A 26,497-nucleotide genomic window follows, 5' to 3' on the forward strand; every position below is an offset into this window, starting at 1 on the left:
CGTCAGAACACTGGACTCAAAATGAACTTGAGCATGACCAAAGTCACGTTCAACAGCTTTGTTAAAACTAAGAAAACTGAGGTAGATCAAAAGATTTTTTAAGAAGTGAAACATTATGTCTACCTGGAACACCAAATCAACATGGATGGAGATCGTATCGAAGAAATCAAAAATAGGATACAGTACATTTGGAAGATAAGTATTTGATCAATACATACATACATACAGTGAGGGAAAAAAGTAATGATAGGTGTATTTTAACAGTGAGAGACAGAATAACAACAAAAAAATCCAGAAAAACGTATTTAAAAAAAATTATAAATTTATTTGCATGTTAATGAGGGAAATAAGTATTTGATCCCCTATCAATCAGCAAGATTTCTGGCTCCCAGGTGTCTTTTATACAGGTAACGAGCTGAGATTAGGAGCACTCTCTTAAAGGGAGTGCTCCTAATCTCCACTCGTTACCTGTATAAAAGTCACCTGTCCACAGAAGCAATCAATCAATCAGATTCCAAACTCTCCACCATGGCCAAGACCAAAGAGCTGTCCAAGGATGTCAGGGACAAGATTGTAGACCTACACAAGGCTGGAATGGGCTACAAGACCATCGCCAAGCAGCTTGGTGAGAAGGTGACAACAGTTGGTGCGATTATTCGCAAATGGAAGAAACACAAAATAACTGTCAGTCTCCCTCGGTCTGGGGCTCCATGCAAGATCTCACCTCGTGGAGTTTCAATGATCATGATGATGAGGAATCAGCCCAGAACTACACGGGAGGATCTTGTTAATGATCTCAAGGCAGCTGGGACCATAGTCACCAAGAAAACAATTGGTAACACACTACGCCGTGAAGGACTGAAATCCTGCAGCGCCCGCAAGGTCCCCCTGCTCAAGAAAGCACATGTACAGGCCCGTCTGAAGTTTGCCAATGAACATCTGAATGATTCAGAGGAGAACTGGTTGAAAGTGTTGTGGTCAGATGAGACCAAAATCGAGCTCTTTGGCATCAACTCAACTCGCCGTGTTTGGAGGAGGAGGAATGACCCCAAGAACACCATCCCCACCGTCAAACATGGAGGTGGAAACATTATGCTTTGGGGGTGTTTTTCTGCTAAGGAGACAGGACAACTGCACCGCATCAAAGGGACGATGGACGGGGTCATGTACCGTCAAACCTTGGGTGAGAACCTCCTTCCCTCAGCCAGGGCATTGACAATGGGTCATGGATGGGTATCCCAGCATGACAATGACCCAAAACACACAGCCAAGGCAACAAAGGAGTGGCTCAAGAAGAAGCACATTAAGGTCCTGGAGTGGCCTAGCCCGTCTCCAGACCTTAATCCCATAGAAAATCTGTGGAGGGAGCTGAAGGTTCGAGTTGCCAAACGTCAGCCTCGAAACCTTAATGAGATAAGGAGAGGATCTGCAAAGAGGAGTGGGACAAAATCCCTCCAGAGATGTGTGCAAACCTGGTGGCCAACTACAAGAAACATCTGACCTCTGTGATTGCCAACAAGGGTTTTGCCACCAAGTACTAAGTTGAAGGGGTCAAATACTTATTTCCCTCATTAACATGCAAATCAATGTATAACTTTTTTGAAATGTGTTTTTTTTTGTTTTTTTTTTGTTATTCTGTTTCTCACTGTTAAAATACACCTACCATTAAAATTATAGACTGATCATTTCTTTGTCAGTGGGCAAACATAAAAAATCAGCAGGGGATCAAATACTTTTTTCCCCTCACTGTACACACATGTATAGATCTGTACTCACACTCCTGAAAAAGAGGTTATCTATACATTATAAATGCAGCATACAAAAAAATGACTTGAATTGATATCTTTGATAAGATATGACAATGCATTTAGGGCATTTTTTTTCCCCCCCCAATGAAGTTAAATAAACAATGAATTGACGTTTACTATTCTAATAGTAAAAACACAACATAATGATATTTTTACATACAAACTGCTCAACATGTGTGTGATTGTCCTTTAAGTATTCTATAATTGGGTGACTAAGCTTTATTATGTGTCAGATGTTAGCTGTTCAAGCTTATTTTCACCTTGGTCACTTTATTCTGCATGGACACTATATAGATGAATACAATCTTTTTGCAATAACTGGAAAACTCTGATGTAAAGAATAGAATCTCTAGCTCATGAGTCTGAACAGAAGGGCCAAAGTTAATTGGAGAGTTAAAGCAAATGAAGTATAGCTCTTGCATTTTATTTTTATACTTCATTTAGTATATTATCCAGGTGGCTGGCTTTAAACTAGTCTGAATCATGCTGTGATTTAAGAAAATGCTACTTACAGCTCCAAGTCTTCGAATATAAGTCACAGTCTCTCACACACCTACACACACACCTACACACACGAGACATTCACAGACTATCAAATTCTTCATCCTATAATTGGCAATTTAGCAAGACTTCAGCACAAATCCTGATATTCCATTCAGCACTGTATGTTCTCAAGTGAGAGGGGAAAAAAACAAAACCCAATAAATATGTATAAATACTGATAAAGGATACAATTTCCTTTCCCTGAATATTAAAAGCACTTGTCATAATTTCATATTAAATATATTTAAATGCAAGTTTCCCACAGGTTCCACGACTAAGGCCAGAGTTTTAAAAATGAACAATTCACTGAATACGACTCCTCAGGGGAAGGTGCTTCTACAAAGGGCCTGTGACCTGGCAGTTAAATGTGCAGTTTTTTTATAGCAGCATTAATCCTGTCCATTTGGCTGAATCGAAGGAAAACCTGAAGCTATAAAGGGATAATGGGGCACTTCTTGCTACATTTGCTATTATCACCCCAGCTGGGGCTCACTGGTTTTTAACATGCAATACATAGTTATTTTTACTTATTTATTTGTATTTTATGTATGTTATGCATTTATGTGGGAACATATATATATATATATATATATATATATATATATATATATATATATATATATATATATATATATATATATTACACACACACATTTTTTTGGGGGGATTTTGGTTAAAACAAGCAGTAAATGTTAAGAGACTCCAATAAGACACAGGAGAACATTTTACCCATTACACTGACCAAAATCTCCAAACTGTTACTGATTTAATCTAAAAAACTGTTAAGCACTGAGGTGTTTTTGATAGCAATAGCAGAACAAATTGAAAAGCTTATGTCCATGATACAGACTAAGCTACCACATTTTACAAAACAAACTGCTCTCTTTCTTGTGCATCTTGTTTGGAGCTCCTACCCTAATGTCTATTCCCTTACTTATTAAATCCTCAGTGATGCATGATATGCATATGTGGACATTAAGATTTAAAATCTGGAAAGATTATGCAAAGAATAATGCTTTCTTCCCTAAACAAATACTTCCTATCTAGGTTTTCAACAGACATGATAAGCAAAGGAGTCAAGGCCACTTTTACTTGAGCATTGGGTAAGAACCTTATGAACCTTATTGAAACCCTCAGATAATTAGCAGTAAGTGATTACATTTACATGATTACAGACTCTCTATGGTGATCGCATATATGGTGAAATTCTGCCATCATGTGGAGAAAGTCAGAATGATTCAAAAGGTTATGGATCTGTATGGGTTTCAGTTTTCAGCTATTACCTATCCTTGAATTACTAGCAGCTGCCACCAAGAACATGACAGCTAAAAATTAGAAATGAACATCCTACCCAATTATAATCTTTAATTCTACGCAGACCAAGCAGGACAGCAACAGACTTGTTTTGGAATAGTCTCATTGCCAATATGCCCTCAAAACATTCAAACAGTTTATCCTCAGCACTAGCATGTGTACTGAATACATTAAAACCCATCTGTTCTCACATAACTCCTCGACCTTGCAAAACTTCTTCCTCCCATGCTTCTGGCTGACTAGAGTAATACCCTGCATGGCCACTGACTTACTGACACTATCTGCATTTGGACTTAATTTATCGTACTCCAGGGTTACTACATATAACCATAGCTACATTTGAGTAATGTACATGTAATGTGTTGAATTATGATTCTGTTAAACCTTGACAGTTATCTTTGATAAAGGCATTAGCCTGAAAGTAAATGTTAGCTTTAGATTTTAATACTCCTGTGTATACCTACTGTCCTTGACAACAACCATTTTACTGGTTTATTTGTAGAGACCTACCTGTGGTTTCTCGATTCCTGAAAGCATATCTTGAATGCGCTTGGATTCAGAATCATGATCTGTGCAGGGAAAAAGACAAACCAAGAATACAGGAATTATAACCATGGTGTTCCAGCAGGTGGCAGCTGTTACTCTTTAATGAAATAGAATTGTGATTTGGAGAACTGCCCATAAACATTTTGTATATACTGCACACTGTTCCCTAGGTTATACAATATCTATAATTTCACTTCAGTATTACAGGCACTTTTGTAAACCCTGTTACCCAAGTTTACATACTGGTTTGCTGATGATTAAATCAAATCAAAATAATACAAATATTTGCTAATTGTCTGTAGAAATGATTAGAAAAGCAGGCACACAGTGAATATCAGTCAAAAAGCAGACCAAAGGGGAAACAACAAGAAAGGTCTGGTTATGCCGACTATTAATTTAGATCGTTCTGATACGCAGTTTTTTATAATCCCCCCCCCCCCACCTCCTCTTCACTCCTTTCTGCTCTTTTGTTGCCTTGGAAACAGGACACTAATTCTCATGACAGTACTTTGGTAAGGTGTAGGGGCTGAAATGAGAAACCACAACTGCAACAACATTTTGAAACCTGGGTTTGGAAAATAAATTGGAACACAACATGTTTGTTTGTGGTGTCTGAGGCCACACAGAAGACATTTGTCACGGGAGTTCCCCTTTCCCATAATTTTCACAGTCTGCTGTGAAAATCCCACGGCGTGCCAAAAATCCCTAGCAGGTGTCATCCATCCATCAAAGCATCTTAAAATGATGCAGAAAAAACTGATGTCATGATACTACGAAGTCTTCCCTTTCAATAGGTCAACATGAAGACAGGTTAATACAGTTTTAAAATGTAATCAAAACTGGTCCCATAACCTACTAAATCTTATCAAACTAAATCTAAGTTGAAAGCTAGGTTTGAATACAACTGCATGGTTTTTATCTGGGAATCAAAGTACCTTATTCTATACATTTTAAAGATACTTTGAGGAAAACAACATCCTGAAATGACATCTGCCTGAAAAAATCTATTCAATATAAAAAAACAACATAAGTATTTACAGTTAAGACTTTTGTATTTTCCAATTTAGAAGACCCAAAAATATTACAATAAAAATCATTAATACATACATAAAAACCTCAAATCACATCCATGAGCGAGATTACACTTAAATGAATAATCTGTTCAATTTAAGGAAATCGAAATCTCACATAGCTGTTCACCAAATCCATGTGATCATAGTAGTATGACAGAATTAGTAAAATCAGACTACTTATATACAGCGAAAAATGTATGCTGAATCAAATTGTATTTAAAATTAAAACTAAAATTGTTTTAATTAAGCAACTAATACCTCACCTTCCTTTCCTAAAGAAAACCTAATCTATATGCAATTTCATGTAACACCAATCACTCAATGTACTAGCCATAATTTGCCTAAAATAACTCCTTTCTCCCAGTACTCTAGGGAGTCCCAGCTAAGCCCAGAGGGCACTGTCACCTCCACCCCCAGACTTGTAGAATACACTAACTGTGCCACCCAAGATGACAGGTCTATCAATCATTTTCACTAACTCCCAATGATCAATAAAATCAACAGATACTTACTGAACAGAACATATAGCCACACACTGTCAATTATAGATATCAGAAGTACTGTGATTGATTAAGTGTTAAGAAAAAAAATAATCTTTAGAACAGATAGAACAGAATTATTTCCAAACAATACAAACTTTACTTGACATCAAGGAATGCCAAAGATCAACGGTATTGAACTTTTTTTTTTTTTTTTTTTTATTCTTCACCCTGTGTCTACCCATTATGGTAATAAGGGTGGGGTGGGGGAGGGAAATGCATAATGGTCTTGCTTTTACAGGGCTGAGAGAACTCATGATGAATCATTAACACTGAGAAGTCATCACTATATGACCTCCAATAGACCTCTAAATTGATAACGTTTTTCCTTGAATGCTACCAGCACTCTTACTTGTACATGGAAAGTCATTCATCATTCCGGTTACTGCTTCTTTCTAACATGTGGGTGTGATTTCTAGATGTAACTTGAAAAGAAGTTGGAAAACTACCACAAAACACCAAATAAATACACCTTGTGTCATACCACCCCCAAACTGCAGTTCAGTGTCTCAGAGGGAAAAATCACAGTAATTATTATAAAGTAAACCTGCAAAGTGTCTAGCTTTGAATATAACTAGTCACTGTTCATTATTTGTTTTGCATAAACACAGGATATCCAGTAATTATGCAATTCCAGAACCCCAAAAGTAGTGATTCCTACTTGCTTGCCCAGTTTGACAACTTGTTCCAAAAATTATTAAATTCCAAAGGTAAATAAACACATAATAGGTTTATTTTCTATATACTTTGCAAAACATCATTAGCCATTTGGAGAAATAAGATACACAGAACACTATCAATGTGAATGGATAGCGCTTTTGATGCACAGTATTTGTGTCAGGCGGAAGGTCACTGCAAATTAACTGTAACCTCAACCTCATCACAGCTATATATGAAAGCTTGTTCCAGCTTCACTGTCCGCCAGTCATTTCTAATGCCAGCAGATAAATGCTCCTGGTACAAATGAGATGTAGGGGAGGTGGAACAATGCTTTCCTGCTAACAAGCAACTTCAAAAACAACACGGCTGAGGGCAAATAATGTAGCGGAGTGATGGAAAAATACACAAGAAAAAGGGATGTTGAGAAGCTTTATTCCCCCCCCATTTGCAATTTGCCACCAGAAAGAGAGATTATAACCTCCTGCAAGTCTAAAGAGCACAGTGTTCCCCTTTTTGGTATTGGAAAAATTTTAAATCCCTGATATCAAGGAATTTGCTTTCAGTTCCACGTCTTATTTACACACTTGTCAGCAAACAATCAATCTGTATTGGATTTAATGCATTTCCCTGATAGAGAGATTCACTACAATACTAACACCAGAGGGGAAAAATAACAAATGTATTTATAATAATAATACATATTTTTAAAATCTGAACTCTCAACTGATTTGTGATGAGGCAGTGCAATTAATTTCAGAATCTCAAGATAGGGAAATCAAATAAAAAAAGGTTTAAGAAAAACTATACTGCAGAGCAATCGCCTAGCAACTTACCTACACATCTCCTCCCATTCACCCGCTAATCAGTAGACCTTCAGTGTACTGTACAATGCCTGCATTTTATGTCCCTAAGAAAAATATATATTTCAGTCCAAGACAAGACTGCCAACTAACTTCTGACCAGTCACTTGTATGCATGAACCTCCAAAACCATGCCTTTGTTTAAAAGTAAATAAATTGCTGTAGTCTCTCTGAGGTGCCTTTTATTTCGGAGTGAGTCGATTCTAAATGACTCCCTTTTTTGTGCAAAAAAACTGTGTAACAACCCCCCCACACACACTCTGAGCTACCCAATTTACCCTTTACACAGCTCAGTATGTTTTTCTTTCCTCTAGAAGAGAGAGTGTCTGTATTTAATTAGCAAGTGAGGTCACTGGGAAAGACTGGTATGAAGGGAAGAAAAAGAGGCGAACGTGAATGAAGAATGAGGCAGTGGTGAGAGGGGGTAAGGGGCAACCAGGAGCTGCCGTGCAAGAGGGAATGATGGACAGAGAAAGAAGATATGAGAAAGACAGAGCATTTTGAAGGATGGGGTGGGGGGGGCTCGTGGCTTTGGCTAGACAGTAGTCTGTAGGATGCAGAGTCCTGTGATGTTTACTGTTTAAACAAGGCCTCCATTCCTCTGCTGTGACATCATCACTAGCTCCTAGCAGCCTGTACATATGGTTCTCAGGCTGAAGACTTACAGTACATAATAGAGCTTTCTTTTAGAGCCAGTCATACAGTCCCTCCTTTCTGCTTGTCCATCCTCCAGGGGAGGCAAACTAAACATAGCAGTCCTGCAGTTATCACCCTTGCATGGAGACATTAAACAAACAAACAAATAAACAAACCCCAAATTGCTGGTAGCTTCAATGAAGATTAATTTGTAAGTCTGTTTGTGTGGTTATAAATTTCTTTCTCCTATTCATGCAATAATTAAATTAGAGGAACAAGACACACAGAAACTTAGGTCTTCTCCCAAATCCTCTTCTGCAGTATTGTTTCTTTAAACAGAATGTATTATAATATGTAACCCTGTAATACGTCTTCACCTAATAACTGCCCTGCCTGCTTATTTCTTACAGCTTATAGCCTTTATTTCCCAGGATACACTTCCCATACAATTCTTTAAACCGCACAACAGTACAGTAAAGCCCAAATTCAACCTACAATTTCTCTCTCCCTAAGACAATGACAACAAGATGAGAGGAGAAATCCAATCTACCCTAAGGCACAAAGAGAGACATGGTTCAGTTTAATTAGACCGGCCGTCTTCCTGACTGTGGGAATCTGTTGTTCTAAACTCCAGGAGACACTGTGGGGGAAAAGTATTTACTGAATGCACAAACTTCCAAATGGTAAATGCGATCCCCAGCTGGAGCCGTCAAGAGCCATATTGAAACGAGTCTGCCGGACGCCCACTTTTTTAAATGTGAAAAAAACAACAATAAAACAACAACAAAAACCTGTAGGGACACCCAAGGAGATTCAGACTGCTTACATGGCCATAGCTGTTGCCATTAAGAGGAACACAGGCTGAGAGACTTGAATAAAATTTGGCTGGCAGAGGTTACTGTTGACAATTTAAATACACACACACATGGGTCAAAACAAACACAATGCCTGTTATTGCACAGTCTCATGTTTCACATTTCCAGTATAATACAGGGGTTAGGCGGCTTGTTGACAGTCTACAATTCATAAAATATGATGCACTCCTCTTTAACAGGAGAAACAGCAATCAACTGCAGCTGATCAAGCCACATGCAAACATTCTTCCCTGACTGATAGTTGTTCAAAGGGAATTCCCACATAATATTTGTAAAAGTTATTAAAACTGTAAAACACTTTGGATAGCAATTCAGCCCATTTATCGGTATATTCCCATTGCCTAAGAGTTCAGCCTTTCTGGTAAAAAAAACAAAAAACAAAAAAAAACACTTGTCTGAGATTCTCAATCAGTAACGGACTGCTAGGCTACAATACAGCTCAATACAATACAGTTTGTTGTCATTCGAGAATGAATTTCATAAATGCATGAGGACATGCATCATGCAGTCTCACCCTCCCTGGGAAGATAAAAAAAAAAATCACAATGTTCATACTTGTGCAGAATACCATTACACAGCCCAGTCTAGATTAAACCAGCAGAGTACAAGGCATAGCTCTAATCAGGTTCAGACTAGAAGCCAGTATGAATAATCTAAACTGTCTGGCTCTAGCTATTTAATCTATTCAGTATGTTAGGACAACTAAAGCCAGGCTGAAAACAATTTTTTTTTTGTTAAGTGTTATAGATGGGGAAACTACTTTAAAAACTGAAATAGTCTGTAGTGTGAAGCTGAACAAAATATTTCTGCCGTAATCTCATTAGAAAAAGCAAACTCTTCAAAGACGAGTGAAATGCGTCATTAAAACATCTTAATGAGAACACCTTATGTACAACTCATGTGTGCTCTATACTTCTATTTGAACATGTATGATAGAATAACTGATTACTTGGTACCATCATAGTTCACATGGTGCATTCAGATAACTGTAACACCTCTTCCCGGTATAGAAGCTAGGGGGAATAATTGAGAAAACCAATATGGGGGGGGAACGAGAGAAGATTGTGGATCTTGGAGCTCCAAAATGTTTTCATCTCCAAATAGCAAACATTCCATCTGTTCACCAGCTGTGCATCCTAATCCCCTTTCACAATTACAGCTTGCTATACTCCATGAGAACTGACAACTCCCTTTTCTTTTCCTTGCTTTATTTCACACTCACTGGCAGACCTAATTCCTAAAGGCACATTTTCACTGTTTCATTGCATGGAGGGAGGGAGAGAGAGAGAGAGAGAGAGAGGAAGGGGGTTTGGTTAATGCGGGAGGTGAAAAACATGCTTGTTTGCGCAGAGGCTGAACTGAAAAACATTGTTCATCAGTAACTTTGAACACACACTGAAGGCTGAGATGAAAACATGTATTGATTTGACCCTCTCTGTACAGATTAGCTGAGCTGTTCCATCTACAGGTAGTATGTTTGTAACCTTTGGAAAAAGACTTGAAAAAATAAGCAATATACTAGTCTTTTTTCAAGGCCTTTCAAGTCAAGAAATATACTTGAGGGAAAGATCACACACAATTGTGATGGATGCTGCTTATTAGAACACACTTTTCTTTAAACTTCAGACTTTCTGTAATAAATCAGTTTTACTCAAATTCTCTGAAGAACTTGAAAGTAATATTTAATGAAGAAAGTATTTCAAATAGTGATGTGCACAATGAACAGTGAATGAAAGGGTTAAAAAGATTAGGCTATTTCTTCTAGGAATCTTCACAGACTGCTTCCAACTTAATTCACAGGCAGTATTCCCACAATTACAGCACTTTAAATCAAAGAAGGGTGAGGTGATGCCAGAGTGCCCATGCTAGATAATATGTTAAATAAGTACTGTCCTGTGCCAGCCCCGCTCCTGGCACCAGTTTGTCTGACTGCACATTAAACTAGTGTTTTTACAATAGATTTTTTTTTTTTTTTTGTCGTGTTCGAGCCAGCCTCTAGATGTTGCAGAAACCGCACAGACAAAAACATGTTGTGGATACAACTGCAGAAGACTTTTAATAGAAAGGAGGTCTGCTGAGCGCTGAACACACCAAGCCAAGAAACATTCAAATGAGCAAGTTCTTCATGGAAGCAAATGAGCAAAGTTAATGGCCCATATTGTACAGGTTGAGTTTAATTTCAAAATAAAGAAACATATTAATAAATGAGGAAAGCCAAGAAGACAAAGTGAAATATATTTGTTTGAGAAGCTGAGTAGATTGCTTAACATTATTTGTCAGGGCTCAAAAATGGCCCAACTGGTACATTTCTCTCCCTCATAGTGCAGGTTGAAGAACTTTTTTCTGGATATCACCTATTCAACTGTGTCATGTCATTCAGTTGGGCGATTCCAAAAGGTGAAGACATAACAGCAGATTTATAAAAAAAAAAATTCACTGGATTAGCATGGTATTGCTTCATTTACTGTGGAATATTTAGGATGGAACATAGTACTAAGAGATTGGCTTCTATGATTACTTTCCTCTTGTAGCAGTTAGTCTACATTTTAAAATTAAAACAATTTGGAGAATGGGCATAGTGTGTCTATATGAATATACCTAGTTATTTTTCTTTATGACTCTTTTATATCACGATTTCACAGTGTACTACAGAGAAAAAAAATGTGTACAAAAAGGTCTGTTACATCAGTTCCAGATTGTAGTACACGATTATATAAAATAAAGAGACATCCCTGAAGGGTATGCCAGCTTCTCATGATCTTTTAGGGAAGACAGATTGGGCCTATTGTTTGTTTATGAGCCTTTGAGCCTCTTCTCAACATGAAAATGAATTATATGAAAACAGTTGCTAAAATGGCCTGCTGCCATGCACATACAATTTCGCCAGCAAAATACTTGGTGTAGAAAAATAAAATAAAATAATATTAATATACATATTTTCGTAAAAGTTCAATGCTCTCTAAAATGTTTTGAAACAGACTGGTGTAAAGTTTTATATGCTCAAATCTAACAAAACATGCAGACCCAGTGGTGTACTTGGCCATCCAAAAAGCACAGTTTATGTCAAGAACATCATACCCACTGTGAAGCACAGAGGCAGAACTGTTCTGCCTTGTGGCATTTTTTGTTCGTTTGACTTGAGGGATGCATGGATTACATCTTCTACCGAGATATTTTGGCCAATAAAGCTGCTGCCCTCTGTGAAGAAGCTCACGTTTGGTAGCAAAAGATGAAAACCTAGAACACTTTGAACCTTCCAGTTTTATTTAATGAAGTCAGATGTGAATTGCATAATCATGTTCAAAATAAATTAATTTTCTAAGGAAGGCAATCTGTTATGAGATAGAACATTTTAAAGTTTTATCTGGGAAGAATCAACATTACATGATCAGCTAAATACAGATACAAAGGGTTCCTACTATTGTAGTTTTGGGATGTGCTTTAAAAAATCTGTTGAGATTATCATGCAACTTTATTGATTGGTTGTTTTACTGCAACAGGCTTTAACTGGACAACAGTACTCTAAAGCCCATCTGAGTTGTTTGGTTTTATACTCATGTTCCCTTTAAGTTATCCTCTGTTATTAAAAACCCAGCGAGAAATAGAGAAGCTTATACCCGTGTTTCTGTGCACCAGTCATGTATAGGGATCCCACGGCACCATCCCCCATTAGACAGTGTGACGGTTAAATGACATCTCCAAGATTGCCAAAATCACAAATGCTGGGTGCTGGCTTAATTTCAGTGCCAGCTCCCATTACACATACATATTTAAAACAAAAACTAAGATCCCTAAAATAAAAAGGTAAACTAAATCACAGCAATAGCCATATATTCTTGTGTGAGTCTGTGTGTGTGAATGAGGTGAGGGGGATTGATTATATATGGCATAGCAGCAACCATCTGTTAGGTGCTTTTTTCAACATTACTGGTCTGTCTAGGCCTCTGACTAAGTTTGCAGAGACAAACCTGTGTTTGCAATATCATCTATTATCCATTCGCACTGCTGGTAAAACTTGCCGTGCAACCATGAATCATATCTCCCAGTGGACTTATTTTATTTGTTTTCGCTCAAGAGACGGAGGTATAAATGAAGCATACTGTCTACTACCATAGGCAGGGAATTTGTAGGAGTCTGTGAATAACCCCTTTGAAGAACTATTTGCTTTTGTGTAATATTTCAAATAGAGGGGTTAAAAGAGTAGATGCTTAGAGGGGGGCAAAACAATTGAAAGACATAAAATAAAGGGTGTAATTATTAATTATTATCTAATTATTGATTTGTGCCAGGTTTCAGTTAAAAAAAAATATATATATAAGGACATTATGTTCAGTAATATATGTGGCAAAACAGAACTTTTAAATTGTGTAAGTACTAAAAGACAAAAATAATGAATACATTTAAAACCATTGCCATACTGTATTCAATAGCCAGTTTTTTGTCTCAATAAGGTATAAAGGAAATTTAAAAAAAGTCTTTATTCCTTATGCTGACTTGTCAACAGATGTATAAATGTAGGACTGGTTATTATTCCCCAGGATGAACTAACAACCAGGCTACAATAATGACATTTCCAGTACTTTTTTTTTTTTTTTTTTTTTTTTTTAAGGTCAGTATTGTTTCTGAAACAAGAGACAACTATCTCACAGCGCAGGTGTGCAGTTTAATAATTGACTGTCTTATGTATTAGCTCGGTGAGAGATTATGTCAAACGCACTGTATTAAATACCCACATTGTGCCCTTTTGCAGCTCCTCGGCACAAACAAGACCTGACAAGAAAGCCTGTTACAAAATGTCACCACAGGGGGGGCACTGGAAAGACATGGGGCCCAGCAGCAGTAAACTAAATGAGCTTCTTCATCAGAAAATCTGGATTCTGGAGGTATGTGGGCAGCCATTCAGGAGAAGTGTACCTGGGCACAAGTGCTGCATTGTAGACAAGGAAAAATGATAGTGCCCCAGCACTTTCCAAAAATGTGGTTACTATGACAGCAACCCCCTCCCCCTCCTACTTTCCCCCCTTTTCTTTTCTCTGAAGAAATAGGAGATTTTGGACAGAAAAATGCTAACCCGATGGGAACTGGGGCACACACAAAGTATCGTTCTTGACTAGAGGCCCCTTACCGAAACAAAAACAACAACAATGAAGGGAGCGACTTCTTGAAGTGGATTTCAATGACAATCAATTAGGCAGCATTTGATCAAGATGCACAATGTCAAAATAATGGCCTAATTTGATCCAATGTAAATTTGCACCATTATTAGAGGCATTTTAAACAGGTAACCCCTAATTCTGAAAATAAATAAAACCCTTGCTGAATACCACCATGTTGACACAGTTTTGACTATAACAAGGGTGTCTTCTGTGAAGGAGAAAGATCAGAATAGTTTTTAAATACAGTTAACTATAAAATAATAATAGTTGCCAACTTAAAAACAGCCACAGTTAATTAATATTTTCTGTGAGTGCTCTATTAGGATTTTTTCTATTATAGATTGTCTAATCAAAATCCTGAACACGCACTGTGCTTCCATTCTCACAGAACTCTGAATAACTGATTGAGTCAAAATTATCACTATAATTGTGGGCTTGATGATTATTTTAATTTCTATAATTATTTCCCTAAATGATCCCATACTGAATTGCATTTCCAGGTATAACAAATAGAATATACCCTCTCCGTTAGAATTTAATTCATAACATTTTCCCAGAAGCAATCAGTGATGAACATAAAACAAACTCGTAACTCTGTAAGGAAAGGCTCATAAAAATCTTATAATACAGATTTAAGATAATATCATCATCATATATAAAAATGGGGCTTTATTCCTTTGTGTGCCTCAATTCGGAAAATGTACATAAATGTAAGTCAATGAAAACGTATGCTCCTAATTGAAAACCAGAGAAGAGTATACATTATTTTTAAGGGCACACTCTAGTCTATTTATTAATTTTAAATAATAAATATCTGGAAGTTCAACAATCAATTGACATCTTTCTGTAATCCACTTACCTAAACATGAATAAAACCCTACACGAATGATGAATACAATGCCGTGCCGTGGAATAGCCATTCTTTACTGCTCATAGCTACTGATCCTGCTGTGAAAAGACTGGAAGGCTGACACTGGTTGCTGTTTAAAAGGCCGATTTAGCTGCTGAATTAAAGAACTTCGAAAGATTAGGCTTTGAATTAATACAGAACCATTTACATTTGCCATGCTATTCCCTCTTTGCGTCTTCCCTCTTTTTCTTAGATGGGCCTAGAAAGTTAACTTTTGTTTTTGTACATTGATTCTTCATAATGTTACACTTTTGTAATTTACTTTATATCAAACTTTTAGAAAGAAAGAAAAAAAAATCCATAAAAATTATGCCGTTGGCTTCTCTTCACTGAGAAGCTTATGACAACTGAAAAACAAAGCCAAGACAATGTGTCCTACCTTGCACGTCTTGCTCGCTGGCCCTGGGGCTGCTCCTGGCTCTACGCTCCGTCTTCTTGATGCCTGGGCTCCCTCCACCACCGCCCCCAGCCCCACTGTGACTCTTGCCATAGCCGTTGTACATGGCTGTGCAGCCCACATTATTTTTGTAAATGGAGGAAGGGGGGCTGTTCAGCCGATTCTGCCGGTCCAGTTGTCTCTCTTTGATCTTTTTGGGCTGCGGCTTGCCGTACGGGTCCTCCCTGCTTATGTAGTTGGACATGCCATAGACGGGGATGATTTCTTTAAAGAAAGAGAATAATGAATACATATAGAAATGGCCTGAAATTGAGTAGGGGTGATCACTTCCTCAAGGCTTTGGCACACATCCATGACACTGTAGTCTCTTCCTTTTTGATTAGTCTTTACATTATAGTTCAGTGCAATGGCTGATTCTACTGACATTGAAATACACATTCTTAAACCATTCCCACTGCAAATGGAAATTGCAGCCCTGGTTTTGTACATGTTCAAGAAGTCCATTTTATTTGTTGTTTTTAAGCTAACTAGGAAAAAAGGGAGAATGACAGACACTCCAACATCTCTGAAATGTAGGCATACTTTTGTGTATCTTTGTATTCAAACATTTATACCATGTTTTTAGGCATGGGGACGCTTCTATCAATAACCAGCAACATAAAAATAAGTTACTGAATAATGTTAGGAAAATCCTTAACAGAGAACTTGTACCAAGCAGTAACCTATTCTGTCTCTTAAAGAGGAGGTCCCTGAAAACAGTATCAGATGCTATGTGGAAAGTAGTGCAGTCCCTTACCTTCCCCATATATTGTCGGAGGCAGGTGGTGCTGGGGAAAGAACTGGGGAGGCATGTCCCCATGCCCAGTGACGGGGGGGTAGAAGGCTGTGTGGGAGCCAGGGATGAAGTGGGGGTGATGGGCAAGGTAGGGGGGTATGTGGTGAGTGGGAGAGATAGCAGAGGGGTAACTGGGGGGGTAGCACTCAGGAGACTGTGGGGTTACCACCACTCGTCGCACCCCAGTGTTGTCTTCAAGGACCTGTGGACAAAGAGAGGAGAGCAGGTTGCAAGAATCCCCAAAACAGCAATGGTAATGCAGAATTACATTGTTTTCATTTATACTCCAGGAATGTGTTGATACATAACCTAATAATAGGGCTAACACGCTTCTGGTCTCTGTGACCTGTATTGAAACTCCCATTCATTCTTGTAATGGAAAGAATACAAGGTGCTGAACAGTAATGTTTCAGTACAATTTCATGAGAATGCTTGAACATTTTCTATAAATTATGTAAAAATGTTAATTAGTAAATAAATCAACGGGGCTGCATAATTGTAAAATGTGCAACTTCAGAGAATTTAAATACTGCATGTAAAACACCGCAGGGAAATAGTTTCCCCACTCAGTGTTGGAAAAGTATTTGAATTGTAGATTTTTCCTTCCTCAAACAACCAAAAAGAAAAAAAGAAAAAAAAACTTCTCATGAGGAAGGAAAAATATGTTTTGTACCATCTGTTTGAACATATAACATTGTGTCTTCAGTAAGTATATTGTACTGTTATGAGCATGTCAGCTCTGCTTATCTGGGACTTAGATCAAGTTCAAACTTGGTTGGCATTCGCAGTTTTATTCTAGAAGCTCAGACTCTGGCAGTTTTGTCACTCTCCTTTGATTAAGCCAAGGCTGACAGAGGCCCCATAATGTACCAATGTAACCAGCCTCTCTTAAGCCTGAGATAAAGTCATATTTGCAAGTCAGAATTCCTCTGCTTAATTGAGAGGGTAATGCACTGCAAAAACAACAATGAGACCAAAACAAAAACAACAACAACAACAACAACAAAAAAAAAGGACTGGCTGTTTCCCAGACCTCATTTCATCACATGAATTAAAATTAAAACATGTGCTCCCAATTTACATATTTAGAATGAAGTGTGGTAGGCAATTTAGTACAGTAGATTAAAAACAGAATACTTAGTGGAATCTGAGACCAGAGGGGAAAAGACTGCTTTCCTTTTCTTCTCCTTAGTTTTTAAAGATCACATATTACCAACATAGATATTCTGACTGACTTGTATTTGCCATTCTGTTCAACTAGATGGGAATGCTTTTTAAGCTGCATAGCAGAAAGTGGGATCTGAATAACTCTGTGACGCATATAAAGATGACTCTGCCCCCTGCCCCCCAAAAAAGGTTACTTCAAGCTTGCAGCTGGCTGATTTGTGAAAGAGTAAATAAAGCTCTGCCCAATTTACAGACTGTATACCCAAGGTAGGAATTATATGAGTGATGCAAAACAACATCACTGGCTTTGGGTCTTCTCACTTCCTCACACGTCACTTTTCGTAAGCTGCAGTCTGACTAAACTCTTAAAACCACTGTTAATATTACTGGAATCAGCAACAGTCCTGAGCTGGTAGTTGCAGAGCAGGGGGGGGGGGGAGTGAGGGAGGGTGAGGGTGCAACAACACTTATTGTTAGGTTTTTTTTGGTTTGTTTTGACCTTTCTGTAAAATATCGACCGCAAGGCCTGACCTTTTCTGATCAGTGACTGTCAAAGCTGAAAAGCAGACATTTTACATTTCTAAACAGCTGCTTAATTTCTTTCCCCCAGACAAAAAGCATGAAGCATCCACTTAAAAGAGCTAGCAAATAAACCTTTTGAAATGTACTCGTCATCTTACCTGGGACTTGACAACAAAAATCACGGCTCACAAGCAAAAGTGTTCAGAACTCCTATAGCAGCTTTTTCAACTGAAATGGAATTGCAAAACTGTTCTGAAGGACCAAGATGTGGACACAGTTTGAGATAAACAACTTTGCTTAAACCTGGCAAAAGATCCATCCCTGGCCAGCAGTTACATAAAATCCAACTGATAAAAGTAATTATTTCTTTTTAGAGCTGAAAAAGGTTTGTTAGGCACTGTTCTTATTTTCAACCCTCACACAGGATTTTAGTTTTGTTAAGATAACTTTTAGTTTGGAAGCATATTTCCTTAATTCTTATTAATAGTAGAATGTATTAATTAAATAAATATTAGTTTTCTAATGTCTACTAAATTAAAAAGCTGCAACAAATGCACAGGAAGAAGTCCATATACTAATGCAGGAAAAACAAACTAGCGTATCATCAGCATTTTCTGTTCCATTCAAGGTAATTTATTTAATGATTAACTGGAACAAATTAAAGCAACATAACTTTCTAAAAATAAGTCCGTATTTTGAAGCGGACACGTCAGCTTTCATTCTCCTCGATGAAACAAAAGACTGCGGATTTCCCAGGCTCAAGGGGCACAATTAAATTTGATGACCCAAAATATCATCGCTATCCAATGTAACGCTGCACACACCTGCAAGTGTACTGAAACCTTGGCTGAACACTGTGAACTCACTATAGCACAACCTACTCTTCCATTACTCCCCCTCCTTAGCACTCACAAGTCCAGTTGAGGGGGGAATACAAGGAGAGAGAGGAAGCTCTAGTTTTCTGGCACCAGTGTGGGCAGTGGCAGTACCACATGGCCACAGTGAATGTAGGGTAAGAGCAGTCAGGTGGATAAATCAGTCCTTATATTGCTCAAGTTCAGCTCACTGGACTCTAAAAGCAGGGGGAGTGCAGCGTTCATTGCACATTTGATGTGTTTTAGGGATCTCTCTTTAATGTATGGGGAAGAGAAACCAAGGTTTATTTCCAAAATAAAAATATTCCCAAATATGAGGGCTGGGGGACAAAAAAGGAATATTGGATTACCTTAGGGTTGCTCCCTATAGTGAAGGCAGAATAAGGAAAAAATGACTGTCAGATACAAATGGAAAGAATTTACAGGCTAATATTCTGAAGGGAATCTGAAGCACTTTTATTACATGCAGGTCCACAGTAGCAGCTCAACCAAATGTTAAACATCGTTAAACTGATTCTTGTTAGACTAGGGAAGAGTCTACAACTCTAGAGGTAAACCGAGTTCTGTTCCATGTGTTCTTGTGCACATCTGAAAACTCAATATCGGCACAGCCATAGCCTGTTTACCCAAACACCAAATAGACTCTGTAATAGACATTTATTTTTCCTCAACTTTTGCCAAAAACTATTTGGCACAACCACCCCATACACATTATTGGATAAAGCTCTGTGTGAAGCCAAGAGTTATTTCTTCAAATATTCCTCTTGTATGCCAGTTTTCACTAAACATGGCCTAGCATGCCTGTAAACTAGTGAGAACTGCAAATACTTATTTACTTACTTATTTATGCAGGAGCACGGAAAGATTCCAATATAAACAGAAAATCAAATTCACGCCACATGTTATCAATTATATCTTCCCTCTTTCTCTAGGTCTCTTACCTGGGAGATGTAACCAGGCGGAACATGAATTGGTGGAATGGAACCATTGGGTGACATCATAGGAACTTCTGCAGGCCCTGTCAAAAAGAAAGCCAAAAGTCAAACAGCAAGTTCAAAATTCCATTCATCAAAGCCAAAGGAAACATTCCATATATCGATACGATTTATTTTTCATAGCATTCCTACAGTATGTCTCATTCAAAATGATTTCAGTTGGGCAGTATAATCATGAATGTGGGAAGACAGACAGACTTTGTGATTAATGTTCCATCCCTAAATTACATTTGTCACTGTAGGATGAATTCCTAGAAGGCACACTTTGTAGGCAGTGCACTTCTATTAACTTGAAATTGTCCCAAATTAGTAAATGGATAGATATACTAGCAACCTCTCTGTGAAGTGTAACTGTGATGAAGAGCAGGCCTCCATGCCTGGAGAACAACTTGATTCTCTTGGCTGTAGTTCACCTCTTTTCAGTAACAGTCTTAAGTCCATAAAGAACAGTTCACAGCTTAAATATATTGTGCACAATCTGTGCTTTTGTTCTGCACAAAGTAATTCTGGGCAGGTGAAAGGCATACTTCGTAATACATTGTTGTCCTTTCCAGATAAACACCATGGGCAATGCTCTAATTTCCTAAACACTACAGCAATTTAACCCCCGACTAACACCCTATTATTAACTAGGTAACGCAAGAAACTGCCATCAGACATTTCAGTAAACATATGGAACACGGAATATGGAAATTGTAAGTTCATTAGAATGTGGGTATCAATGAAGATACTGGGTGTACCTGTCAACATTTAAAGATAAAGTAAAAACTACTTGTTCTTCATAGCATAGCCAATAAGTAATACATAAATCTTTCCACTACCGTTAATAGTATGTTGCTAGCTTGCATAATGTAGATACACTTTTAAAATTCCGATAAATACTGGACATAGGGGTGTATGATAACTTCAGACAATGGGAAAGCCTTAGGGCTGATAAATAGATGGGGGGGAAAAATAAACAAAAATAATGCACAAATTGCATTATTGAACAAAATCTACTGGGATCCTTTCATGCAAAACTAAATTTATGTTGTGCACGTTTGCTTTCAAGATCCTTGGGAATGTGTTTAATCACATCTTGAATAAAGAAAAAAAAAGAAAAAAGAAAAAAAAAAATAGTCGATTCTTGTAGAATTGTGACCCATTTCCTGTACTGAATTATTCATTCTGTTAATGGACAGTCTGAATTTATTTGCATGAAAGGCATCTGGTTCTAAAACACACTTTGGACCTCTACAGTTACTGGATGTTTGGCGACTAATTTCCTGACACTTAAGCAAGCAAACACAGAAAAGCAATTTACTTAGTCCAGTTCAGAATAGTATCAATCAGCCAGGCTCTCATTGAATATTTAATCTCTTCATCTTCTCACATCATGTTTTCACTTGAAGTAAACAAAAAAAAAAAAAAAAAAAAAAATAGGGGGTGGGGGGGACAGCTGCTGTGGTACCGGAGATTTCCTCACCTCGGGCACATCGAGTGACGTCAAACCTCCTGAATAATAAAACATTACACTCGTAACCTATATTTCATGGAACAGGAGTTCTCCTGGAGCCAAGTCCGGGAAATAAGAAGGGAGGCAGCGAGGAAAATATTTTGTGCTTTCTCTGCAAGATCTATTAGTTGTGATCCAGCGCAGATGAACCTGACATTTCAAGATGGGGTAAGCATTAGTTAATGGAAACGACAGCTTCTGTTTATCAAGAGCAAATCACAAGGCACAGCTGGCAATAAGATGTCCAGTTCCTACAGTGTACATGCAACTGTATAAACCAAATACAAGTTTCAAAGTTTCCCCCTCCTCCATCCCTTCTTGTTCTCTTCAGCTTGGACTATTCAGCTTCCTTAGTTGCAAATGAGAGTGAAACAAATACAATGGTCCCTCGGTTTACGATACCATTCATTAACGAGACTTCAATGAATGAGATTTTGATTAACAATCTACAATCAATAGGGTCCCATTATTACTATTAAGGATACATTTTCAAATAACAATAGGTTTACAATTTCATGCAGCTGACAATTCTGGTCAATTGGAGCACTATTAGGTGGACTTTGGGCTGAGTAAGCATTAAACTAATAATTTACATTATTCCAGCTACTCTTAACCTGGTCTAAAATAAAAACAAAATCTTCTCTTGATTGAACTAGTGGAAGATGCTCACTGGATTGACGTGATACTGCATGTTCAACCTCAAAAGATTTTGAATATGAGGTTAAACCTTAGACAAACTGATTTTTTTGTTTTACCAAGGAATATTAAATATACCAGACATCTTTGTTTTGTTTATCGTAAAACTAAGGGAAAATCCGGTGTGGGTCCGATTGGTTTTCCACAGGGGTTCTTTACAGGATCTCTAGTAGCAATACCTCAAGCTGCTAAACCCATTTCACATCTCTGGAGGCTCCAACAGTCAAGGCTTCATCTAACTATACTATCATAAATCATTTGGATGCTCTGATGAATTCTACAGTTAATCCTTCATTTATTTCCAGCAAACAAAATAGTTCAGCTAGGTTAGCATTGTAAAATCGCATACCTCACAGAAAATACTATTCACAAACAACACTACAGGAAATCAGTCAGAACATCCAGCACATTTGCTAATGACAGACAGAAATGGCACTGAGATGATGTCTAACAGAACAAACATGAAAACAAAATGTAGGCTAAACTGATTAAAAATATATATATATATATATATATATATATATATATATATATATATATATATTAGGACGCATGTGTGTCCTATACAGATTTGTAAGGAATATGTATTCAAAATGCTTGAATGCATTATTATTACCATTTACTTCTACTACTAAGTTGTGGCCAGTAAGCACAATTTACTGCTTTATGGAGAAGAACATTACATCAGTTTAAAATAGTTTAAAAAGCCTTCAATAATTTAAATGTGTATAATGGACAACTAAAGTCTTCAGCTCTTGGTTAGAATCCAAAGTTATTTTCTGAAGAGCCAAGAAACAAACTTCATTTCCATAGCAGTTTTTGAAATCTGATGCTGGATTCTTTATTCTTGTTTTCTCCTCCTCTCCACAAACATCCCTCAGCACGCATACTCCTTTATCCAAGGCATTCTTTGGACACACAGGCCAGCCGACACCAACTGGATTAGCCACTGCAGCTTAACATCATTAAGGAGAACAAAAACAATTCTGATCTCTTGGTCTGAAGGACCATTCCTACGTATAAACAGGAATTCTGGCTAGTTATTGATAGGCAGCCAAGAAAGAGGCAATTTTTCCACTTTTCAGCAGCAGTGGTGTAGAGAAAGAGAACACAGGATACAGCATACAAAAAAATGACACAAAAGGCATGAACTGAAGTGTCTTGTTTTAGACGACAAATCTATTAGTGACACATCACCCTCATCACCAATAGCCTTCTAGAGGTCCATCTATGGACATTTTTTTTTCTTCTTCTTCTCAAAAAAGCAGTCACAGTAATCTTTTCCCATTACTTTAGTGACAATAAAAATCAACAGGCTAACTGGCAATAAACAATGATTCAACCGGTTTGCCAAATTAAGAAACTGTATTGAGTTCAATAATGTAGCAGAATTGCAAGTCCTTGTATCCCACTGCTTCACATGAAATCATTCTTTAATTGACATTCTTCACCTTTTCAATATTCCATAAAAATATATTTTTAATAGAGAGAAAAATACAAATCAGTAAAGGAAACTGCATAGTATAACCCAAGTTGCAATTTTTTTTTAAAGTTCTGTGCAATTCTTTCCCAAAGAGTTTAATTGCCCTGTGATTATGTAATTAATTCACTGGCACAAATGAGCTCTTTTGAGCATTTGGTCTTTATGTAATTGATCTTTATAAAATAAACAAATAAAACGGCACATTAAATGCACAATATGTAGCAACTAAAAGGAGATGCACAGAGAAAGTGCAAGGGAGTACAAACTAGCCCTTTATGTCCCTGCCAAGCAAAATCTACAAGCAGAGTCAAATGTATAGGAGCATGAACTCAGATTTCAATTTCATAAGGTAACCACGAAAAGGGATAATTAATATTTTTAAATATAGGTATTCCAGAATAAAACTCCCTTATTAAAAGCAGCAAATCATACTAGAGTCAACACCCTGTTTTTCCCCCTGATTCCATAGCAGCAGAATTAAATGTATAGATTCACATTCTGGACATAAAAAGCATGGCAATACAATTAAAAGACTTCTGAAAAAGATAAATGCAGCTTTAATGCCATACACCTTTGAAACCTAGAAGTTGTACATGGACAACTGGGTTTCACTTCCTACTCTTTATATTTTCAAATACATCAAACTATCACTGAAAACAATATTGGGATTGGGTTTTGGATTTTAGTAGTACTGTTAATGTTCCTTAGGAAATAATTGGTAGTAATGCAAGTAAGAATGCATCACCAGCCCCAATGCATCAACAGACTTTGCATACTTGAAATATTACATGGACAAATTATTTATTGGCTAAGAGCCCAGAAATTCTCTCATTGCAGGAGATTATTGGTAACCTTTGTCATCAAATGTATTACTTGAGATAATGCTCTCATTCACAGGTGTGCAGTTCACTCCATGATCAATCATTTTAAACACACAAAAAACATAGACCATATATTTTCAGCAGCAGTGTTTCTGTTAAGGAAAACATTTACATGTCTAAAATGACAGTACTTTACTGCATGCGCAGATCAGAAAAGGGCTTTGTGTTAAAAACAACAGACCAGAAATGTTTCTCATCTACGTCTAGCAGAGCTACCATGCTGAAAGAGAAAAGTTAATTGAGGTACAAAGTATGTACATCAAGGTACCTTAGTGAATGTGCTTTTGCACATTTTTGTGGACATGAATAAACTGAATTAACATTTCTTCAGAGAGCTTCAACAGCACACATTGAATAAACCAACTTGGTTAGGTGGAGGAAAAAGAATTATTAACAGCAATGTGCACTGTGTATGGGCATTTACACCGATCAGCCATAACATTATGACAGTGAATAACACTGATAATTTAGTTATCATGGCACCTGTCAGTGGGTGGGATATATTAAGCAGCAAGTGAACATTTTGTCCTCAAAGTTAGAAGCCGTAAAAATGGCCAATCATAAGGATTTGAGCGACTTTGACAAGGGCCAAATTGTGATGGCTAGACGACTGGGTCAGAGCATCTCCAAAACTGCAGCTCTTGTGTGGTGTTCCCGGTCTGCAGTGGTCAGTACCTATCAAAAGGAAGGAAAAGCGGTGAACCAGCGACAGGGTCATGGGTAGCCTAGGCTCATTGATGCACGTGGGGAGCGAAGGCTGGCCCGTGTGGTCCGATTCAACAGACGAGCTACTGTAGCTCAAACTGCTGAAAATGTTAATGCTGGTTCTGATAGAAAGGCGTCAGAACACACAGTGCATCGCAGTTTGTTGCGTATGGGGCTGCGTAGCCGCAGACCAGTCAGGGTGCCCATGCTGACCCCTGTCCACTGCCGAAAGCGCCTACAATGGGCACGTGAGCATCAGAACTGGACCACGGAGCAATGGAGGAAGGTGGCCTGGTGTGATGAATCACAAGTTCAAGGTGTGGCCTCCAAATTCCCCAGATCTTAATCCAAATCGAGCATCTGTGGGATGTGCTGGACAAACATGTCCGATCCATGGAGGCCCCACCTCGTAACTTACAGGACTTAAAGGATCTGCTGCTAACGTCTTGGTGCCAGATACCACAGCATACCTTCAGAGGTCTACTGGAGTCCATGCCTCGACGGGTCAGGGCTGTTTTGGCGGCAAAAGGGGGACCTACACAATATTAGGCAGGTGCTCATAATGTTATGGCTGATTGGTGTAGTATTATGTTTTGAATTGCACTGTATTATGTAAATTTGAATTTGTAAAGTTTTATGCCTTGAACTGCACTGTATTTTTGCACTTTGTATTGTGCTTATATTTTGTAAGTCGCCCTGGATAAGGGTGTATGCCAATAAATAAATAATAAATAGTATGTGTATGTTTTGGGAATACAATTTTTTTAAATGTAAAATCACTAATATGATGTTCTGAAAAACTTCAGCTCCACATATTGGAAGTCAGCTCCACTGGCATTGGGAGTATGCATAAACAATGAGTTGTGTTGAGAGCTTACTGGCATCAATATAGATTTAGGATGAAAGGGCACAGTTGTAATGTGATTTAATTGAGTGGGCGGAAAAAAATAATAAGTTGAGGGAGATGATATTTGCAAATTAAAATAGAATTCATGGTAGATAATAGTCTTACCCAATTACTTTACATCCTAACCTTATTAACTAATGCAGCTAGAAAAAAAATAAAAATAATCAAAGCTTAAAACCAATTCTGATATTTCCAACGAGACAGAGGAAAGCTGATTTGCTCCACATGTTTTAACATCTTGAACTTATAAATAAATTATAATCATTTCTTTTTGCAAGTCATTGGGTACATGGCACTATCCTGTTATTAAATATCTCATATCTGTGTGTGTGTGCATGTGTTTCTTCCAGTTCATTGCAATAGCAGAAACGTCCGTCTTTACCAAAATATATATATTTGTATATAACACTTTGGATAAGAGATTTATTAAACAAATTTGGCTGAGGACTAAGGAGAACATGACTAATTGAAATCTGCAAGTGTGAGCTCAAGCACAAGGTTGTTTTATGAGAACACATCTGTTGCCATGAAGAGTTTTAGAGAGACTGGGTCCCCTTGACTTACAGTGAGGGAAAAAAGTATTTGATCCCCTGCTGATTTTGTACGTTTTCCCACTGAC

At 37.7% G+C, this 26,497-nt stretch overlaps 1 protein-coding gene across 5 annotated transcripts in view; it reads right to left on the minus strand.

Annotated features, from left to right (window-relative positions):
* fndc3ba (fibronectin type III domain containing 3Ba) overlaps window positions 1–26,497 on the minus strand; it is a 160,609-nt gene that overhangs the window by 60,831 nt on the left and 73,281 nt on the right. For all 5 annotated transcript variants that reach the window (XM_066708914.1, XM_066708910.1, XM_066708913.1 and 2 more), the window contains 4 exons: window positions 19,658–19,734; window positions 16,114–16,354; window positions 15,300–15,581; window positions 4,176–4,234 (listed from right to left, as the gene is read on the minus strand). In XM_066708914.1, the coding sequence (XP_066565011.1) occupies window positions 4,176–4,234; window positions 15,300–15,581; window positions 16,114–16,354; window positions 19,658–19,734 (659 nt within the window). The remainder of the gene's footprint in view (window positions 1–4,175; window positions 4,235–15,299; window positions 15,582–16,113; window positions 16,355–19,657; window positions 19,735–26,497) is intronic.

Source organism: Amia ocellicauda, chromosome 7 (genome assembly GCF_036373705.1).
Source record: "Amia ocellicauda isolate fAmiCal2 chromosome 7, fAmiCal2.hap1, whole genome shotgun sequence".
Classification (NCBI taxonomy): domain Eukaryota; kingdom Metazoa; phylum Chordata; class Actinopteri; order Amiiformes; family Amiidae; genus Amia; species Amia ocellicauda.